This window comes from Natrix helvetica (genome assembly GCF_964273705.1).
Source record: "Natrix helvetica genome assembly, chromosome: 10".
NCBI lineage: Eukaryota > Metazoa > Chordata > Lepidosauria > Squamata > Natricidae > Natrix > Natrix helvetica.
This window is the reverse complement of record NC_138561.1, coordinates 4,100,172-4,121,237: the sequence shown is the minus strand read 5'-3', so window position 1 is coordinate 4,121,237 and position 21,066 is coordinate 4,100,172. Positions and strand designations below refer to the sequence as shown.

Below are 21,066 nucleotides of genomic sequence, written 5' to 3'. Positions count from 1 at the left end.
CAAGGCTGGAAAGGGTCTGTTTGCCCTACACACACAGCAGACCGTTTGGCAACAAACACACAGCCCTCCTGTGTCTCAGAAACTGGTCCTCCCTCCCCCCCTCCCCATCCCTCGGAAATAGCTCCCAAATGGTGATGCGTCTGGTGCCAGCCGTGTTTGTACAGCAAAGACTTAATTACCATGGAGTGGCTCCGTAAAGCTAACTTTTCAGAGCCGGTTGTGATAGTAACTCTGGAGTTAGAACCGACAGTGACAGGCTGTGGCTGAAATAGAAAAATTGCTGAGCGAGGATTGTGCAAAATTAACAGGGAAGAGAGAGAAGCAGTGGTGAAGAATCAATTTCCTTGCATTTTAAATTGATAAGATTTTGCTGCTGGGAAAACGCCTGTCTAGAGCAGGTTTTTTTGGAGTCTAAATGTGTTATGAGTATCAAAAAATGGCAGGAGGGGCTTTGGTTGTTTTCCAAATTAAATGCCTTACATTGGCGTGGGCGCACATTTCATTTTCAGCTGGGACTCTGGATTGTTGAGAAATTGCCTTTTCAATTGGTCCTTGGGAGCTGCCACTATATTTTATTTGTTTATTTCGTCAAGCATGTATTAGAGAACATACATAAGTATAAACATGATTATGGATACATGAAATGAATACGAATACAAGGGAACATTAGAACAAGGATGTAAGGCACGTTGGTGCGCTTATGCACGCCCCCTTTACAGACCTCTTTTGAATGGGATGAGATCAACAATAGACAGGCTTAGGTTAAAATTTTGGGGGTTTGGGGAAGAAACCACAGGTAGAGGATTCCAGGCGTCGATCACTCTGTTGCTGAAGTCATATTTTCTGCAATTGAGTTTGGAGCTATTTCCTTGGGTTTGTATCTATTGTGTGCTCACATGTTCTTGTGGTTGAAGCTGAAGTAGTCATTATTATTATTATTATTATTATTATACAATTGTATCACAGCGGCCAGTTGATTTGCTGGATTTGGCATTGATTACTAGTCGGGCCCCACCCAGGGGCCTAGGACGTCGTAACGTATTTTCGTAATATATGTGCAGATCCAAGCAGTGCAGCTTTTTGCATTTGACTGATGGTGATTTTGTCAAGTTTTAACTGTTTTAAATGTAATTCCAGTGCTTTTGGAATAGCACCCAGTGTGCCGATTACCACTGGAATTACCACTGCTGGTTTGTGCCATAATAGTTGAATTTCAATTTTTAAGTCCTGGTATTTCGCGATTTTTTCATGTTCCTTCTCGTCGACCCTGCTATCACCTGGTATTGCGATGTCTATGATTGTAACCTTATTTTTCTCAACCAGTGTGATGTCTGGTGTGTTATGCGCTAGTATTTTGTCTGTTTGTATACGAAAATCCCACAGGATCTTGACCATCTGATTTTCGGTGACTTTTTCAGGCTTATGTTCCCACCAGTTTGTTGTTGTTTTAATATTATAATTTTTACACAAATTCCAGTGGATCATTTGTGCTACTGAATTGTGCCGCAATTTATAATCAGTCTGCACGGTTTTTTTTACAGCAGCTGAATATGTGGTCAACAGTTTCATCAACTTCTTTGCAGAGTCTGCATTTGGCATCATCAGAGGATTTTTCGATTTTGGCCTTAATGGCATTTGTTCGGATAGCTTGTTCTTGCGCAGCCAGGATTAGTGACTCTGTTTCTTTCTTTAATGTACCTGTTGTTAACCATAACCAAGTTTTTTCATTGTCTACTTTATCTTTTATTTTTTCCAGAAATTGAATGCTTTGTTCTGCCAACTCTCCATTCTTAATTTTATCACATCTTTTCTGTATTCTTGTTTCGTCTGTTGGGCCTTCAGTAGATTTTTGTTCTTTACTTCGATTATTATTATTATTATTATTATTATTATTATTATTATTATTATTATTATTATTATTATTATTATTATGTGGTTAATCTTTGGTGAGATTCACAGCCTTTGGGGCTGGTTGGTAGCTCAGCAGCTCGAGTCCTAACCAAGGACCTAGGAACTGTTAAGGGAATGTCGGAGGATATAAGTTGTTCCAAGTAGGGTGGCTTTTTGTAGAGTCAGAATGTTCAAGTCAGGTAAATTTAGAATTTTCAAATAGCGAGGTAGCCCTTTAGGTTTTGCTCCAAGGGCTTCAATTACAATTGGGACAACACACAGTTTCTTTTTCCACAGTCGCTCAACCTCAATTTGCAAATCCCGGTATTTTGTGATTTTTTTTCTTGCTGTTTATCTTCAATTCGTGCATCACCAGGTATTGCAATGTCAATGAACCATACTTTTTTCTTTTCAATTATTGTTATGTCAGGTGTGTTGTAGGCCAAGTGCCTGTCAGGCCTATTATTATTATTGTTGTTATTATTATTATTATTATTTGGTTAATCTTTGGTGAGATTCACAGCCTTTGGGGCTGGTGGGTAGCTCAACATCTCGAGTCCTAACCAAGGACCTAGGAACTGTTAAGGTAATGTTGGAGGATATAAGTTGTTCCAAGTCGGGTAGTTTTTTGTAGAGTCAGAATGTTCAAGTCCAGAAAATTTAGAATTTCCAAATAGTGAGGTAGCCCTTCAGGTTTTGCTCCAAGGGCTCCAATTACAATCGGTACAACACATAATTTCTTTTTCCACAGTCGCTCAACTTCAATTTGCAAGTCCCGGTATTTTGTGATTTTTTTTCTTGCTGCTTATCTTATTTATGATGATAATGATGATGCTATTTATTTATTTATTTATTACCAATTTATTTATAGTTATTTATTGTTGTTGTTGTTATTATTATTATTTTATGAAATAGTCATAGCCCTCATGACAGGAGATGGAAGAATTTTCTCCCTGATTTTTATCTGCTTTCTCCTTCCTTCTTGGACTTTACTTTGAATGCAAGGGCAGAGGGAGGGCGTGTCGAATGTAAAAGAGCAGGGAATCATTTTTTTTTTCAAGAAAAGCTGCTGATTTGAGGAGCGCTGCCAAGATTCATTTACGATATTAGTGTATAAAACACAACAGCCAGGAACCGAAAAGACCAAACCGTGAAGAATTTGGCTATAAAGTGGCCCTCATTTTTAAAACCACCGATGAAGAGGAAGCTGTTTATGAGCTGATAGAAAGCAGAACGCTAATGACTATTATTCATGGTAATTGTTTGATTTGTCTACTGCTTTTTTGTTCATTCAATCCATCTTGCATTCACTCATTATTTCCTTAAACAATTTCTCTCTGACCGGTTTGTAGGAGGAGAGACGCATTCGACTAGGGTGGCAAAAAAAATCAGGAGATTGGGGCACCTTTTCCAACTATTGTAATAGGGTTTTTTTTTCTTAAAAAGCGGAGCTTCTGTCTTGCAATAACATTTATTAGTCGGGAAAGGTGCTACTAAAAGCCTGTGGACTTTTATACCACCCTCCAGTAGAAAATAAAAATTAAAGATGTAAAATAACAGAATGTAGGTCAGGTGCTAAAGCAATGGAAATTTTTTCAGCAGGCACCTCAATAAGGATTCTGGCAGTAGCGGGATTCAAAATATTTTACTACCAGTTCTGTGGGCGTGGCATGGTGTGGCTTGGTGGGTGTGACTTGGTGGGCGTGGCAGGGGAAGGATACTGCAAAATCCCCATTCCCTCCCAATCAGCTAGGACTCAGGAGGCAGAGAATAGATGGGGGCGAGGCCAGCCAGAGGTGGTATTTGCTGGTTCTCCAAACTACTCAAAATTTCCGCTATCAGTTCTCCAGAACTGGTCAGAACCGGCTGAATACCACCTCTGATTCTGGGCTGTCCTAACTTTAATCCCAAGAATGAACCACAAAATCTTGGTTTGGTGCCACGTGAATGGGTGCTGAACTGCTGGGTCTCCAACCACAGATTTCAAGGCTCCAGCAGTTCTTAATGGGATCAGAGAGGTGTGTACAGATAGTCCTTGACTTAACAACCATTTGTAAAAGTTACAACAGCCCTGAAAAAATGACATGACCATTTTTTACACTTGCGATCGTTGCAACATCCCCTTGGTCACGTGATCAAAATTCAAATGCTTGGCAACTGACTCATATTTACGACGGTTGGAGTGCCCCGGGGTCATGGGATTTACCTTTAGGGACCTCCTGACAGGCAAAGTCATTGGGGAAAAGAAGATTCACTTTACATCCATGTTACTAGCTTAACAACTGCAGTGATTCCCTTAACAACTGTGGCAAGTAAGGGGGCCAAATTCACGTAACAGCTGTCCTGCTTAGCGACAGAAATTGTGGGTTCAATTGTGGTCGTAAATTGAGGACTGCCTGTATATATAGTTTGCATGTACGTGCATGTACTTATGTGCAGCAGGCATATTGCTTTGATTGCCTTTCTGTTGTTCATCCTGGTGACAAATTGCTTGGGGGCAGAGGTCCTTTGACGATAATGTCATGGCACACCCTAGACAGCATTGCTGATGCGTTTTGCAAGAGTGGCACATTTTGTGCATAAACAGAGTGCGTTGCAGGAATTGTAGCATAAGGGCTTGCCATGGCAAAATCTTTTTTTGACCATGAACGGCCACGAGGGGCTTTCTTTGGCTGGGAAGGTCCTCCTCCTAACTTGCCCGCCTTCCAGATTTCGGCTTGCTCAGGGTCCAATCTTGGTTTATTGGCCCTGCCTAGCCCCCACCTTGGCAACAGTGCAGAATCTTTTCCGTCCGAGACACCTGCAAGTGTTTGCTTTGCATAATTCATGTTACTGGAAAATAATTTCCAATCTCCAGAGGCTTTGACTTTAAACGAAAACAAGGAAAACAAAAACAAAGAACCAAGAATTCTGCTCCGATGTCGAGTCTCAAAAGGGGAAGGTTCTTGGTCTGCCTTAGTTGATGTATTTGTCGGTTGGGTGTGTTTGGGTCTGTTTACAGATAGGCTGAAACAAACACACAAGGAGGAAAAGATTTCCGCCCAAGGGCACAGAATAAATTCCTTTCCATTTGGGGCGATGGGGGGGGGCTGGCTGAGGGGAGGGGGCTCCTTCCTCCACCCTGGAACTGTCTCCCCCTTCTCACCCGGAGAAATGCTGATAAGGTTGGCTGTTGCCTTGCAAGGAGACATGCTTGCCCCAGTGATAAGGGCTTAGCTGGATGGAGATCCAGAGAGAGCTATTTTTCCCCGAAACGCCAAGCAAAGGGCACCAGATAAGATCAGAGAGGGAGCCACAAGGGGGAATGTTTATGCTTCTCCCCCCCCCCCCGGGGCCGGTGGTGGGGCGCAGATAAGATAGCCTCATCTGTCTTTGCTTGGTCTGGCAAGGTTATTTCTTAACCCCGTGGGGCACTTTTGAAAGAGCTTGTCCTGCAAACATTGTAAGAATGTGAACGCATACAAACACACACGGCTGCTTTTAAGCTGCAGGTGAAAAGGCGCTTCCTGCTTCTAACAACACACCGTGTCTGGTTGTTGTTGTTGTTTTCTTTTCCTCTTCCTTTTTTTTATAAGCCGTTCATCGATTTGCAGCGAGTTGCTTGGGCTGAAGGTTTCTTTTTTTTAAAAAAAATTGCGGGCTGGCAAAACTTTAATGAGTTAAGCCATAAAGCTGCACTGGATTATGGATGTTTTAATTTTTGCAGGCCGGCGAAATTTAATGAGCTAGGCAGGAAAGCCACATTAGAAGAGGAGCGGTGAGAAAACGGCAAAATAATATCTGGAGCGACGGTGGAGGGTTTAGAAAGAGAAACCAACGTAAGCTTGCGAAGAACCAGGCCGGCGGGGAAAAACTTGGGACTCTGGTTTCCCTGGATCGGTTGGAAAATATTTTTGGGAGCCATTTAAATTTTGGGTCCTTGTTATGTTTTCCCTGCAGAGTTTGCTGGGTAGAAACAGCCAAGGTTTGAAATGAAGACCCTACAAAGCGAAGGGTTTAAAACTTTACCCAAACCACAATGGGCAAACCTGAAATCATCTGTATCCATTTTGGGGTGGACTATGGAGCTGCCCTAGGTATGGTTTCTTGCCACTTGGAGACAGGAAGCGCAAAATGTAAAAGTAAGCAAAGAAATCCCCTGGCATCAAACTCAAGGAGAAAAAATAATTAAGAGACTGCAGCTTCTGGCATGATCTGCCATCCATGGTGGCCCTGGACACCCACAGAATTTGAAGTCCAGCCCAGCAACTTTTAGAAAGTTCCTGAACCATTTATGTCAAAGTTTCTGAAAAGCAGGACACCTTAAAACAGAGGTATTAAACTTGGCAACTTTAAAATTTGTGGACTTCAACGCCCAGGCCCAGGCGTTGAAGTCCACAAGTCTTAAAGTTGCCAAGTTTGGGGATCCCTGCCCTAAAACATTCTCCTTTTCACTGTGATAAGGATGCCTGATGTGCTAAAGCTAACAGGGACTTGTGTCTTTAACGGGAGATTCGAAATGGGAGACCGAGAAATCTTTTCTTGATGCGTTATCGCAATTCTCACCGTCAAAAATTCAACAGGAAAAGGTAAGGGGGGGGGGGAAGCCCTTGCAATTTCACCAAGATGTCTTATGCAGTAGACAGCGCTAATAAATCTAAATCACCACGATCGTAAGTCATCCCCCCTTGGACTGTGCTATAAATTCTTCTTTAATTTAGTGCAAATCACCTCCAGCTTTTCAAAAAAATAATAATTATTATCCATTTGCAAGAGGCAGGGATGCGCAGTCCAAAAAGTGTGCAAGGGAAGTTCTGCTTGTTGTGTGACCCACATAAAAAAAGGGAGATGGATTCATTTGCTTCGACATGCGTGCTATCCCTGGTTTTTTTTTTTACTTCATCCTTGCATGCGCCCACAAAGCACACACCATTCCTTTTCTTTCATTAAGCATTTTTTTTATCAAAGAATAAAAACCCTAAAACATGAAATGCAATGGTAGAATACACATCAGACCTAAAGCAGCTTGAGTTATAGGGTTGTCCTCGACGTACGACCACAATTTGAAACAATCACTAAATGAACCGTTGTATGTTGAGGACTACTTGTGATAAGAAGCCTCTACTTTCTCCTGGAATGGACACCGTAGCCCACTGCAGACGCCTGTCCTGCTGGCCAGTCAAATTGGGAGAAAGCCAAGTTTAATGTCTAGTTTAATGAAAAGAAGGACTAGGGAAGAAATGATAGCAGTCTTCCAATATCTCAGGGGTTGCCACAAAGAAGAGGGAGTCAAGTTATTCTCCAAGCCACCTGAGGGTAGAACAAGCAGCAATGGGTGGAAACTAATCAGGAGAGAAGCAGCTTAGAACTGAGGAGAAATTTCCTGACAGTGAGAACAATTAATCAGTGGAACAGAAGTTGCCTCCAGAAGTTGTGAATGCCCCAACACTGGAAGTCTTTAAGAAGATGTTGGATAGCCATTTGTCTGAAACGGTATAAGGTTTCCTGCCTAGGCAGGGGGTTGGACTAGAAGACCTCCAAGGTCCCTTCCCACTCTGTTATTCTTAAAGAGATGAGGATTTGTGAACGTTGGCCATGAATGAAGTAGGTGTGTGTCTAGTCTAACAAAAAAAAGGACTAGGGGAGACATGATAGCAGTGTTCCGATATCTCAGGGGTTGCCACAAAGAAGAGGGAGTCAAGCTATTCTCCAAAGCACCCGAGGGCAGGACAAGAAGCCATGGGTGGAAACTAATCAAGGAGAGAAGCAACTTAGAACTGAGGAGAAATTTCCTGACTGTTAGAACAATGAATCAGTGGAACAGCTTGCCTCCAGAAGTTGTGAAAGCCCCCAACACTGGAAGTCTTTAAGAAGATGTTGGATAGCCATTTGTCTGAAACGGTATAAGGTTTCCTGCCTAGGCAGGGGGTTGGACTAGAAGACCTCCAAGGTCCCTTCCAACTCTGCTATTGTATTGTATTGTAAAGCAGTTTTTCAGGGACCAGCCCTTGGTTCTTTGGGAAAGCAAACCACAAATCTCAGGACAGGACAAAGAGTTCTGGGTAGCTCCAGAAGTTTTGTCTGGAATGGGATAGGGCAGTGATGGCAAAAATTTTCGGCACTAAGTGCCCAAACCGGAATGTCCATGCATGTGAGTTTGTGCACATGCCGGAGCACCGAAAACTCAAGGACCAGCTGGCTGTTTTTTGGCTGGTTCTTTGGCTATCTTTTGAACTGTTTTCATGCCGTTTTCATGTCCCAAACAGCCAAAGAACAGGCCATTGTTCAAGCCATTTTCAGGCCATTTTGTGGGCTGTTTTGAGACCAAAAGTGGCCTGAAAATGGCCCAAAAAACAACCTGAAAATGGCCCCCCAAAACAGCCGTTTTTAGGCTGTTTTCTGGCGCTCCAGCATCCATAAAGACCAACTGGCCACGTCGGAAACCAGAAGAGCAGCTGGCAACGGCACATGTGCCCACAGAGAAGACTCTGAGTGCCACCTCTGTAGTGGTGGGTTTCAAACTTTTGTAGAACCTCTTCTGTAGGTGTGGCCTGCTTTGTGGGAGTGGCTTGCCTGCCATGTGACCAGGTGGGAGTGGCCAACTTGTAAAATGTGGTGAAACTCACTTAACAACGCTCTTGCTTAGCAACCAAAATGTTGGCTCAGGAACTCTGGCATTTGAAGCACGCAAGTCTTAAAGCTGTCAAGTTACAAGACCCTTGCACCCCTAACCTTTCAGGAAAAATAACCCCAGGGGTGTTCAAACTTGACAACTTTAAGACTTGTGGACTTCAACTCCCAGAATTCCTCCTCCAGTCATGTTGGCTCAGAAACTCTGGCATTGAAGTGTGCAAGTCTTAAAGCTGTCAAGTTACAAGACCTTCGCACCCCTAACCCTTTAGAAAAAAAAACCCAGGGGTGTTCAAAGTTGACAGCTTTAAGACTTGTGGACTTCAATTCCCAGAATTCCTCCTCCAGTCATGTTGGCTCAGGAACTCTGGCATTGAAGTGTGCAAGTCTTAAAGCTGTCAGGTTACAAGACCCTTGCACCCCTAACCCTTTAGAAAAAAAACCCCAGGGGGGTTCAAACTTGACAGCTTTAAGACTTTAAGGTTTAGATAGGACTCTTAGAGGCGGGCGGGGCGATTGGTGAGCCAGCCAATCAGTGAGCGGAGGGTGGGGCAAGCGTGGTGCGGACGGGCAGGGGGAGAGAGCTGGAACCGTTTCTAAACGGCACGGTAGATTTGTAGAACCTCTTCTATAGGAGAGCTTAGAACTGGCAGGAACCCACCCCTGCACCTCTGGCACGCTAGATTCGCCATCACGGTGTTAAGTGAATCACTGTAGTTGGTAAGTTAGTAACCTAGTTGTTAAGTGAATCTGGCTCCCTCCTTGATTTTGGGTGTCAGAAGGTCGCAAAGGAGGATCATGTGACTCCCAGGACATTGCAAGCGTCATAAATATGAGACAGTTGCCAAGCATCTGAATTTTGATCACATGACCCTGGGGATGCTGCAAGGTGGGAACTGTGGAAACTGGTCCTAAGTCACTTTTTTCACTGCCGTAGTAACCTTGAATTGTCACTAAGCGAACTGTAGTAAGTCGAGGACGACCTGTAGAAATAAGTGAAACAAATGAATAAAAGTAACAGCTGGGAAAGGGACGGTTAATCTGCCTGTTGTACATCAAACAAATGCAACCACAAGGCAGCCCTCAAGAAAAGGAACGCCGGAGGAGTGAAATTGTGCAAAGCGCAAACATCCTCTTGCACGTCTCGGTTCATTTCACCAAGGCTTGTGTAAGGTGTGGTTCTGAGGGATTGGCAGCATAATAGCACCAGCCCTTAGACTCATATACCGCTTCACAGTGCTTTATGGCCCTCTCTAAGCGGTTTAGGGAGTCAGCCTCTTTCTCCCATCAAGAATCTGGGTCCTCTCTTCTTCCTCCTCCTTCCCCCCTCCTCCTTTCTCCTCTTCCTCCTCCAGGTCCTCCTCCTCCTTCCCCATCTGCTTCTCCCTTCTCCTCCTCTCCCTCCTCCTCCTCCTTTCTCCTCTTCCTCCTTCTTCTCCTCCTCCTCCTCCTTCCCCATCTTCTTCTCCTTCTCCTCCTTCCACCTCTTCCTCCTCCTCCTTCCCCTTCTATTCCTTCCGCCATCGTCTCCTTCTCCCTTCTCCTTCCCCTTCTCCTCTTCCTCCTCCTTCCCCCATCTTCTTCTCCTTCTCCTCCTCCTCCTTCCGCCATCTTCTTCTCCTCCTCCTTCTTCCACCATCTTCTTCTCCTTCCCCTTCTCCTCCCTCCTCCTCCTCCTTGTCCTCCTCCTCCTCTGCCTCTTTCCCCCCTCCTTCTTTCTCCTCTTCCTCCTCCTTGTCGTCCTCCTCCTCTCTCCCCATCTTCTTCTCCTTCTCCCTTCTCTTTACCCTTCTCCTCCTCCTTCATCCTCCTCCTTCATCCTCCTCCTCCTTCTTTCTCTTCCTCCTTCTCCCCCATCTTCTTCTCCTTCTCCCTTCTCTTTACCCTTCTCCTCCTCCTCCATCCTCCTCTTCCTCCCCATCCTCCTTCTTTCTCTTCCTCCTTCTTCTTCTCCCCCATCTTCTTCTCCTTCTCCCTCCTCCTCCTCCCCTCTTCCCCCTTCCTGTTCCCCTTCCCCTTCACGGCAGGTTTTCAACAACAAGAGTCTTAGCCAGGGTTTGTTGGCCATATCTATCTCTTTGCAAGATTCTTGTATGTATGTATATGTATATGTATGTATGTATGTGTGTATGTATGTATGTGTGTATGTATGTGTGTATGTATGGAGAGAGAGAGAGAGAGAGAGAGAGAGAGGGAGGGAGGGAGGGAGGGAGGGGGAGAGAGAGAGAGAGAGAGAGAGAGAGAGAGAGAGAGAGAGAGAGAGAGAGAGAGAGAGAGAAGTGACATTGCTCTGGAATCCCATTCACCATCTGAAGAACCATATCCGCAGCCCCTTTCCTGCCCTCTGATCAGCCCAGATGGATTCTAGACAGTTGTGACATGACCCAGAGAATCTTGACGTAGAAGGCCCCGGGGGCCAACCTTTTACTTGGTGCCAAAATCCCAATTAGAGCATCCTCAACAGATGGCTGTTTAGTCTCGGCTTCGGTTTTGACAGGAAAGAAGAAGAGGTTTCACCAAGGAGCTTCTCTTCCTGTGAGGATGTTTGTCTTAAGATTCAGTTCCTGTCCCTGAAACCCATTCTTCCATGTCCTGAATTTTGGGACAATGGAAAACAGACCCTGACCTTGAGCAGCTCAGAAAGAGCTAGAAATCCCTCCCAGCGCCTGTTCTCCACACCCAGTTCAGTTTCTCCCCGTAAGGCTTTGTTTTTCATCCCTTGGTCATCTTCATCCCTCATTTTAATCTGTCTAAATGCTGATCAAAAGCTGGAGCTCTTAAGTAGTAGGTACTCATGGTGGGACCTGATCAATGGAGAATTAGTGGAATGATTATTTTCCATGATTTAGAAGAGGGGTCTCCAAAGTTGGTGATTTTAAGACTTGTGGACGTCAACTCCCAGAATTCCCCAGCCAGCATAGACTTTAAGACTTGTGGACTTCAACTCCCAGAATTCCCCAGCCAGCATAGACTTTAAGACTTGTGGACTTCAACTCCCAGAATTCCCCAGCCAGCATAGACTTTAAGACCTGTGGACTTCAACTCCCAGAATTCCCCAGCCAGCATAGACTTTAAGACCTGTGGACTTCAACTCCCAGAATTCTCTCTCCCCCTCCACCGGAAGCTCCTCTCAAAATTGTGGCGCCGACCGGTGATGGAGCCGCAGCAGAGGGAGGAAAGAGCCACATGCGGCTCCAGAGCCACAGTTTGCTGACCCTTGTTGTAGCTGGTTTTGGGATTGTGTGTTAACAAGGCCTAACAAACTGGAACGTATCCAAGAGAAGGGCAGCTCAAAAATAAGAGAAGAAAGCAGGGAGACGTCGTACGTAGATAGGTTTGGCTGAAGGGCTGGCATGGAGAAGATCAGCCCCAACTATTTGACACAGTTCCAGAAGACAAGACCAGAAACAATGGCTCTTCAAACTTGAAGACATGTGGTTTTCAACGTCCAGAATTCCACAGCCAGCCTTGTTGGGAGTTGAACTCCACAAGTCTTAAACATTGCCAAAGTTTGGACGGTCTTGTTTCAAACATTGGTGGGACATCAAGAAGGATATAATGGGACAGGCTTTCATGGAACTTGGTGGCTTATCTTCCCTTAAGTTGTTTTAAACAGATTTTGTTTAAACGGAGTCTGTTTAAAACTGTGTTTTGGCAGATAGCAATCTCTGTAGTAGGAGATTCCTGCACAGATGGGAGGTTAGATGAAATGATCTAAAACTTTCCCTCCTCCAGTGATTCGCTGATTTAGTGCTTTGGAGGTTTCGCCAAGTTAATTGAATCTTTTTAAAAAAAAATTGGAGAGAAAGCGAGTGAATATCAACTGATTGTAGGGGATACAGAAGATTCTGTTCAGATTCTTACTTTCCTAGGTAGAAAAACTGGTTTTACCAGCCCTTAGACAACCATTCGGGGTCATCAGGAAGCACCTCGACCATTTAATGCTATCAGCACTTGTCAGATATGTGTGTGATCTCCTTGTGTGACTGTCATGAACACCAAATGGCCCTGTTAAATTGCTATCAGTATGAGACCAACCTGCCTTCGTTCCTTCCCCATTTAGTCTGCAAATTTGCTTTTTATTGGAGACTAGCTGGATACTCCTGCTTTCGCTACGAAACTATGTGATTGGGCTTGATAAATTTACGATCGGGCTTGATAAATTGACACTTAAAGCTAATCCCACCAGCATCCAGTTGCAACTGGCAGTTGGAACAGAGTTCTTTTCAGGTGGGGAGGGGAGTAGAATGTGTAACCCCTTAGCATCAGAGCGTGTTAATATAAGGCAAGTGGCAGTTGGAACAGAGTTCTTTTCAGGTGGGGAGGGGGAATAGAATGTGTAACCCCTTAGCATCAGAGCGTGTTAATATAAGGCAAGTGGCAGTTGGAACAGAGTTCTTTTCAGGTGGGGAGGGGCATAGAATGTGTAACCCCTTAGCATCAGAGCGTGTTAATATAAGGCAAGTGGCAGTTGGAACAGAGTTCTTTTCAGGTGGGGAGGGGGAGTAGAATGTGTAACCCCTTAGCATCAGAGCGTGTTAATGTAATACTGTATAAGAAATATTGATGATCTGATGGTCGTTTTGACAAACCCTTTCTTAGCAAGCACCTAGACGCCAAGATGAACATCCGTGCCAAAAATCAGGTTTGTAGGCTTTATGGTTCCAGAGATTCTGTGATGAGTGAGTTGTATTTGCCTTTTATAGATATACTGTAGATTTTCTTATTTTAATTCTGGCGATCTTGAAAGTGAGGACTCGAAGTGCTGTGTTCGACATCCTCTTCCTTGCCTGGTGATAGTGGGCGCTGAGTCCAGAAAGGTTTTGGCAACAACCAAAACCCCCAATTCATCCAGCCTTTGGACTGAACATACCTTCTCCTTGCCGTGACTGTACATGTAGGCCTTGACTTACAATAGTTTTCACTGGCAGAAGGTTGCAGGAGGCTGTCACAGCCTAAAACGGAGTTTGTGAGAGCTGCGGGAGGCCCTCCTAAGTTCTGTTTTCGCTGGCATAGGGTTGCAGGAGGCTGTCGCAGCCGAAAACTGAGCTCAAGAGCCCATTTTCACTGGCAGAGCGCTCAGGCCACCACAGCCCCTCCCCGACATAAGTGACATTAAGCTGGCCATGCCCACGCTGGCAATACCCACCCCAGCCCCTATGAGGTCAAACACAATCCTGATGCAGCCCTCAATGAAATCGAGTTTGACACCCCTGTTGTAGAGTCCCCGGCAATGGATTTCTATCTCATTCTACATATTGGAAGCGCTAACTGTGGAGGGTTGATGCCGCCAGATGATGCTGAGCGTGTGTGCGATTGCGAGGTGTGAAGAATTGCCAGGCGATGTTGCAAATCTTTCTCACATTTTGGTGTGCCTTCCCAGGGTAAGGAAGCTTAGTGTGAAGCAAAGATGTTGACACTGATCGCGAGCGTTCTCAGGGGCGAAGTGAAGAAATTGTCTGGGCGGGGAGGGAGCTCAAGCATCGCCCTGGAGACCGGGGGTTGCTTTGAAAGCTCTTCTCCATGGCATAAACTTCACGGTTTCATCATTTGCATCGTATTCCACTCAGGGATTCCGATTTTAGTTTTCTTTTCTTCCCCAGCCCTGCTTGCTTTCCCTCTCTTTTAATTTGCGTCCCATTTTGCCAGCTGGAAAGCCAGCACTGACCACTTACCATATTTTTCAGACTATAAGATGCACCAGAGTATAAGACGCACCAAGATTTTGAAGAGGCAAATTTTAAAAAAGTTTTTGCACTCTGAAGACCTCCCCAAAAGGGCCCGTTTTTCGTGAAAACAGGCCCTTTCTTTCTCCCAAAAAAGGGCATGGATCGCCATTAGGAGGCTTGTAGAGTGCTTCGGGGGGGGGGGGGGCAAAATGAGCAAAAAATGGCCCATCTTTGCTCATTTCTGCCCTCCCCAGCCCCCAGGAGCACTCTGCAAGGCTCCTAAAGGCTATGCATGGCCATTTTTGCAAAGGGAGCAGGAGTTCAGGAGGCCAAAAATGCTGTATTCAGTGCATAAGACACACCCAGATTTTCAGCCTCTTTTTTTGAGGGAAAAAGGTGCATCTTATACTCCAAAAAATATGGTAGCCTTGAATGTAACAGATTCTGCAGGATCCAATCTGAGTCTGTCAGAGTTTTAAGTCTTCTAAGCTTTTGGATTCGTGCTGGAGCCCATCCTCAAGGAACTTCTCTCTACCGGAAGGTGTGCTCTGGGCTATTTTATGCATAATAGAGCAAAGCACGCATTGGAGCGGTGCAATGGCCTAGAGGTGGAGCTCTCAGCTCAGAGTCTGGAGGCTGTGAGTTCAATCCTAGGTAGAGGCGGACATTTCTCTCTCTGGGCACACTGAGAATTTATCTGCTGAACAAAACTCCGCATTGGCAACAGGAAGGGCATCCGGCCATTAAAACACTCTGCTAACTCCATTCCGTTGCCCAGACTCTACCCTGCAGGGGATTATGGGGTCATAAGAAGGACGAATGGGACGCAGTGGCTCAGTGGCTAAGACACTGAGCTTGCTGATCAGAAAGGTCGGCAGTTCGGCGGTTTGAATCCTGGGCGCCGTGTAATAAAGTGAGCTCACGTTAACTTTCCCAGCTTCTGCTAACTTAGCAGTTCGAAAGCACATAAAAAATGCAAGTAGAAAAATAGGAACCACTTTTGGTGGGAAGGGAACAGCACTCTGTGCGCCTTTGGCGTTGAGTCCCTTCCAGCTTCTATTCTATTTCTATTTCTACTTCTACTTCTACTTCTACTTCTATTTCTATTTCTATTCTCTATTCTATTCTATTCTCTATTCCCGTGATGGCGAACCTATGGCACGCGTGCCACAAGTGGCACGCAGAGCCATTTGTCAGGGCACGCGAGGTGCTGCCCTGTCAGCTGGCCAGCGCGCATGCGCGCACTGGCCAGCTGAGTTCACCTTTTTAAAAGCTATTTTTCGCCTTCCCCAGGCTCCAGAGGCTTTATAGGAGCCTGGGGAGGGCGAAAAAAGCCCCCCCCCGTAGGCTTCAGGGACCGTCCCTGAAGCCTTCGGAGCGCTTAAAACCACCCTCCGAGCAAACCGGAAGTGACTTCCCGTTTGCTCGGAGGATGGTTTTAAGCGCTCCGAAGGCTTCAGGGAAGCCTCCGGACAGTCCCTGAAGCCTCCGGAGGGCCTCCGGGGGGTCGGGGGAGGCTTTTTCCGCCCTCCCCAGGCTCCTATAAAGCCCCTGGAGCCTGGGGAGGGCATAAAAAATGTAAAAATGGGGGGGTCGCGCGTTGTGCGCGCATACGCACTGGGGGGGTCACGCGTTGCATTATGGGTGCGGCACGCCCGCACTTGATCCCCCTGCGCTCCCCCCACTTGTGGCACGCGAGCCAAAAAAGGTTCGCCATCACTGCTCTATTCTATTCTATTCTCTATTCTATTCTATTCTATTCTGTTCTCTATTTATTCTACTCTATTATATTCTAATTCTATTTTATTCTATTTTGCATTCTATTCTATTTTCTGTTCTGTCCTATCCTATCGTATCCTATCCTATCCCATCCCATCCCATTCACCAGTGGAAGAGCTTGCCTTCAGAAGTTGTGGGGTCTCCATCACTGGAGACTGGACAGTCACTTGTCTGAACTGATATACATGTAGGATCTCCTGCTGAAGCAGGGGGCTGGACTAGAAGACCTCCAGGGTCCCTTCCAGCTCATTCTATTCTCAATTCTTTTTTAAAAAAAAGCATTCTCAGGCAGGGAAGGAAGGAAGGAACGAAGTGTGCTGTTATGCGAAGAACACGATGCCAGTTGTAGGAGAAACCCACTTAATCTCCCAGCTCTGCCCCCTTGCCAGCCTTCAGGATGCGGCCGGTCGAGAGTCAGCAGTAACATTCAGACAGGCATCCCAGAGCTTAGCAATGCAAAGCAGCTATTATGGGATGCCTTGCACAAGGGCTTCCTTTTTGCAATGCTTGCGCTGACATCAGTGGGTTAGCGTGGCGCTCGGGGGGGGGTGCAGACACAGCAAGGTGGGAAGGGGTGGGTGGCGGGTGCTTCCTGTCCCCGGGGGAGGGGGAGGGGGCAGCTAGTCGGGGCAGGCTTAGCTGCCGACTCAGCTGCAGCTCAGGCGGGGCCCTTTTTCCCTTTCATGTCAAATTTACAACCGGAGTTTATTTTTAGTAGCAGGGGAAAAAAAGGAGATAAGAGGAGCCAGTTGTGACTAAAAAGGCAGCTCCTGCTGGAGTTTGGGAAATAGGACAGATTGTAAGACAGTGGGGAGTTGTGGCATTGCAACCCAGCCCAGTCCCACACCAGTGACGGGTTTGGGCGAACCAGTAGTGGTTTGGGTCGCTGGAACCGGTTCTCCCAGAAGCGCTGTAGGCCACGTTTTTGCTTCTGCACATGCGCAGAGCAATTTTTATTGCACTGTGCACGGGCCTATGGGCACGGCCATGAGCGAATCAGTGGTAGCGACTGCCAGAACTCACCTCTGTCCCACCTCCCTGAAAAGTCAGTAGAGGTATTATGCCCAATACTGGAAAAATGAAGAAATACCGCGAGATGAAGAGATAGTCAGGAAAATACTAGATTGTGTAGAATTGGATAGATTGGCATTGAAAATGAAACAGAAAGAAGATACAGAATATTGTCAAACATGGAACTTATTTTGCCAGTGGTTGGGGAAAAGGGGTAGAGATTAAGAATGTAAATCTATATTGTTAACCAAACTGAATATCCAAACAACATGATGTTTATTAAACGCTAAGGAATGTATTTAATAGAAAATCAATTTAATTTTTTGGTTAAAAAGTCAGTGCATGTAGTCCCCGACTTACAACAGTTCATTTAGGGACCTTCTGAAGTTGTACTGGCACTGAAAAATGAGACTTAGGGCCATTTTTCAGACTGATGGCTGCTGCAGCATTGGCCGGGGGGGGGGGACGGGACGTGATTTATATTAGGAGGCGTGGTAACTGGTTCATATTTATGACGGTGGCAGGGTCACCTGATCCTCTTTTGCGACCTTCCGACAAGGAAAGTTGACGGGGAACGCAGATTCGCTTAACGGTGTTACTAAAATAAGAACTGCAATGATTCACTTAACAACGGCGCCAGGCGAGGTTGCAACAGGCGGCAAAACTCCCTTAACGAGTGTCTCACTGAGCAGCTTAAATTTTGGGCTCAGTTGTAGTCGTACGTCGAGAATTACCTGTATAGCTGTACATTATTTTTAGTAGCAAATGAATAAATGAAGAAGAAGAAGATAACAGGAGCCAGGAAATAACTATGGATAAAAAGGCAGCCTCTGCTGGAGTTTTGGGAAATTAAATTACAGATTGTGAGGCGGTGTGGAGGCTGGCATTGAAACCCATCCCAGTCCAGCCCCTTCATTCCCAGGTCCGAGATATGGTGGGAAGGTATTTTGGCCAGCAAGAATGACCCACCTGCCACCCATCCCTGGCCTTGGCCGTTAAGAATAGTGGTGTCCTCAAACTTTAGGGAAGATGTTCTCCAAATGGAGGAAAAACAGACTGAAGGGCCAGGAGATCTTTTTTTTTTAATTAAAAAGTTTTTTAACATTTGATCCATACCCTATTTACAAAAAAGAAAACAGTAACTTATTTCCAGCCGTGTTGGTTTGTGCTTATCTTGTACATTCTCGCATTTATCATTTCCTACATAATTCTAGTCTCCATTCTATGAATCTTGGCTCATGCCTATTTTGGGTTTTCCCTTTTATATTCCAACCATCGATAACATTTATCCCAGATCTTATAATATTCTGATTCATCTTTATTTTTCCATTCCCGTGTCAATTTATCCATTTCAGCGCAGATCAAGATTTTCCTAATGATTTCCCCTTCGTGGGGACTTTCCCTGTTTTTCCAATTCTGGGCAAAGACCATTCTTGCTGCCGTGATAATATGTATTGCTAAAAAGAGAACCCCCTTGTTGTATTTCTTGTTTACAATTCCCAAGAGAAATAGTTCCGGTGTGAATTCTATTTCCTCTTCCGTTACCTCTATCAACCACTTTTGGATATTCTGCCAGTATATTTTGGCTTTTGGGCACGACCACCACATATGGTAGTAGGTGCCTGGTTCTTGATCAAGAAGGGCAAGGAAGTGTTAAGAGCAAACAACCTGTGCTTATTTTACATGCAAACTGTGCATTTTTTCTATTCATTTTTAAATGCTGGCGGTTGGGTGGATACCACCATACTCTGCTCGCAAAACAATCCTGGTCTAGGGCAGCGAAAAGTAGGTTGAGCATCACGAGTGAATCTCTCTGGACATGGCAGGCTGCATTAAGTTAGCCAGAAAAGGGCCTTAAGTGCACATCCAGTACCTTCTAAGCCTCCACTTAGGACAAGCCCAATAAAAGGATTCATGCTTTTGTTGGTTTCATGTACCAATATGTTGGTGGGGGGAAATATATTCCCTCCCCTGCAGTACATGCATCCAGCAGCAAAAATGGTCTTTTAACATTTGACCCTTTAACTTAACTTTTAACTTTTATTTAATTTATAAACCGCGCCCTCTCCCAGAAGGGACTCGGGGCGGTGTACAGTCATATTAAAAACACAATATGAACATGAATACATACAGATATAGTTAAATATACATAAATATAAATATAGATATAATTGGAGGAGGTGACATATAAACTGTACAATGGTAGTTAAAATTAAAATTAGAAATGCATTAAAAACTACTCCTAAAAACTACCCCAGAATAAAATGTTTGCCAGGAGGTTTAAAAATGGGACTATAAATGGGCCAGGCCAGCTAATTGGAACAGGTGGGTCTTGACCCGTCTGCATTATCTTTATTTGCGCCGACTGCGATTTTTTTAAAAAAAGTCCAGGATAATCAAACTGGTGTAGCCGAAGTAGGTAATTAGGGAGGGGTGTCAACACGAGGAAACTCGTAGTACGTGTAGCCTCCTGCGCATGTTGGCTCTTGGGATTTAATTAACCAGCCAAGTCAAATTAGTAGGCATATAAGCTCTCCTCCGTTCGTTAAGGAGACGCAACTCTCTCTTCTCTTGGCAGGTGCTTAACTTTGATGCAAAAACATCTGGGTTTCTCCAACGTTGTTTGCAAGGTGGCGATCTGGAGAGAGAGAGTGAGGAGCTGGGGGAAGCCACAAGGGGGATTCAATTAAGTCTTTTACAGCTTTTCTCCTTGGCTCCGCTCCTGAAGTCCTGCTTTGCGTTGGTGCAGAGCGAGGAAACGAATTGACAAGGTCCTCCTACTAAGTTAATCCGGCCAGGTAGAATAAGGGACACGGAAGGCAACTTTAGAGGCTCGCTTGAATGGTAGGTGTGGAAGTCTCCTTCACTTCTTTAAGAAGCAAAAAGCTTTCTCTCTCTTCTCTTTTGTTCTTGGATCTAGCCGTGGGAGCTTCCCTTTATGAATTAGAGAGCTGAAGCGCCCGTTGAGTTAAACGCCAGACTGTTCCATTCCTCCACACCCATACCAGCAGCCACCTATGATTCTCTGAATGGTTGAGTCGGGGGGGGGGGGGTGAAGGATGGAAGAGGGGGAGGAAGGAGGGGAGGAGGGAGGGGAGGGGTGGAGGATGGGGGGGAGGCAGACGAAGACGAGAAAGATGTCACCCTCTCTCATCTATCTGTCATTTTTATTTTTCAGCGCCCAGGCAGAAAAAGCCGCTTCCCGCTCCGACTAGAACAATGCTGGAGGGCAGACGAGGTGCCATGCCAGCCCACGTCTGAGAACAGGTGAACAACGGCGGAGCGGAGGGCAGGGCGAGGTTGGCGCTGCCCCAGACGCTGCCCTAGAGGAAGCCGGCTCGGGGGGGGGGGAAGGTGGGGGCAGAAAGAAAGAGGCGTGGAAGAGCCGAACCCCTTGGCAGTGCCGGCGGCTGAGCGATGGCTACCAATTTCAGTGACATCGTCAAGCAGGGGTACGTGAAGATGAAGAGCAGAAAACTTGGGGTAAGTGGCAGCCGGTGTGGCAGGGTCTCTCTCTCTCTCTGCGTGGGCAGGTCGGAGGGGCAGATCGGCGGTCTCGGGTGAGATGCTAGCAGGGGCGAAGGGCAAGGGGATGGGGGGAAGGAGAGCTACCGCTTTTGTGCAAAAGAATTTGCACGGGGAACGGGGGGGAGAGCAGCTCTTGATTCTAGACAGACCCTCGTTTCCTCCCCCCCTCCCAGTCTGCCAGAGGTGGGGGTGGCTGGAATTGTGGGGTCCCTTCTGGCATTGCTGCATAAAAGCTGAGCATCTCTCCAGGCAAACCTGTGTATCTATGGGGGAAAGATGCTGACTGCTGATTGGTACAGCTCCTTCTTCTTTCTTTTTTTTAATAACGCTTTTTAATGGAGGGGTTGTGTGTCTGTGTGTGTGTGTTGCCTAGCCTGAATAAATCCACTGGGGCTGTAGGGATGGTTTTGAATGGCCTGGCGTAGCATTTCTTTTCCTCGGGGCACCCAAAAAAAAAAAAGCTTGACCAGAACAGTGAATGCCAGTGTAGGCAAATCTTTTCGATTGTGTGACTTGGAGGAAATTTGGTCGCAGGCTAATTATTTCATTTTATTATCTATGGCATCGGCTGCAGGAGGAG

The 21,066-nt window shown here is 45.8% G+C and overlaps 1 protein-coding gene across 4 annotated transcripts in view; it reads left to right on the top strand.

Annotated features, from left to right (window-relative positions):
• Positions 1-21,066, top strand: part of DOK4 (docking protein 4) — an 84,585-nt gene that overhangs the window by 10,121 nt on the left and 53,398 nt on the right. For 3 of the 4 annotated variants that reach the window (XM_081963312.1, XM_081963309.1, XM_081963311.1), the window contains exon 2: positions 20,137-20,441. In XM_081963312.1, the coding sequence (XP_081819438.1) occupies positions 20,376-20,441 (66 nt within the window). In that variant the 5' untranslated portion in view covers positions 20,137-20,375. Of the gene's footprint in view, positions 1-19,748; positions 19,803-20,136; positions 20,442-21,066 lie in introns of those variants that run through there. The other variant, XM_081963310.1, reaches the window with a different exon arrangement.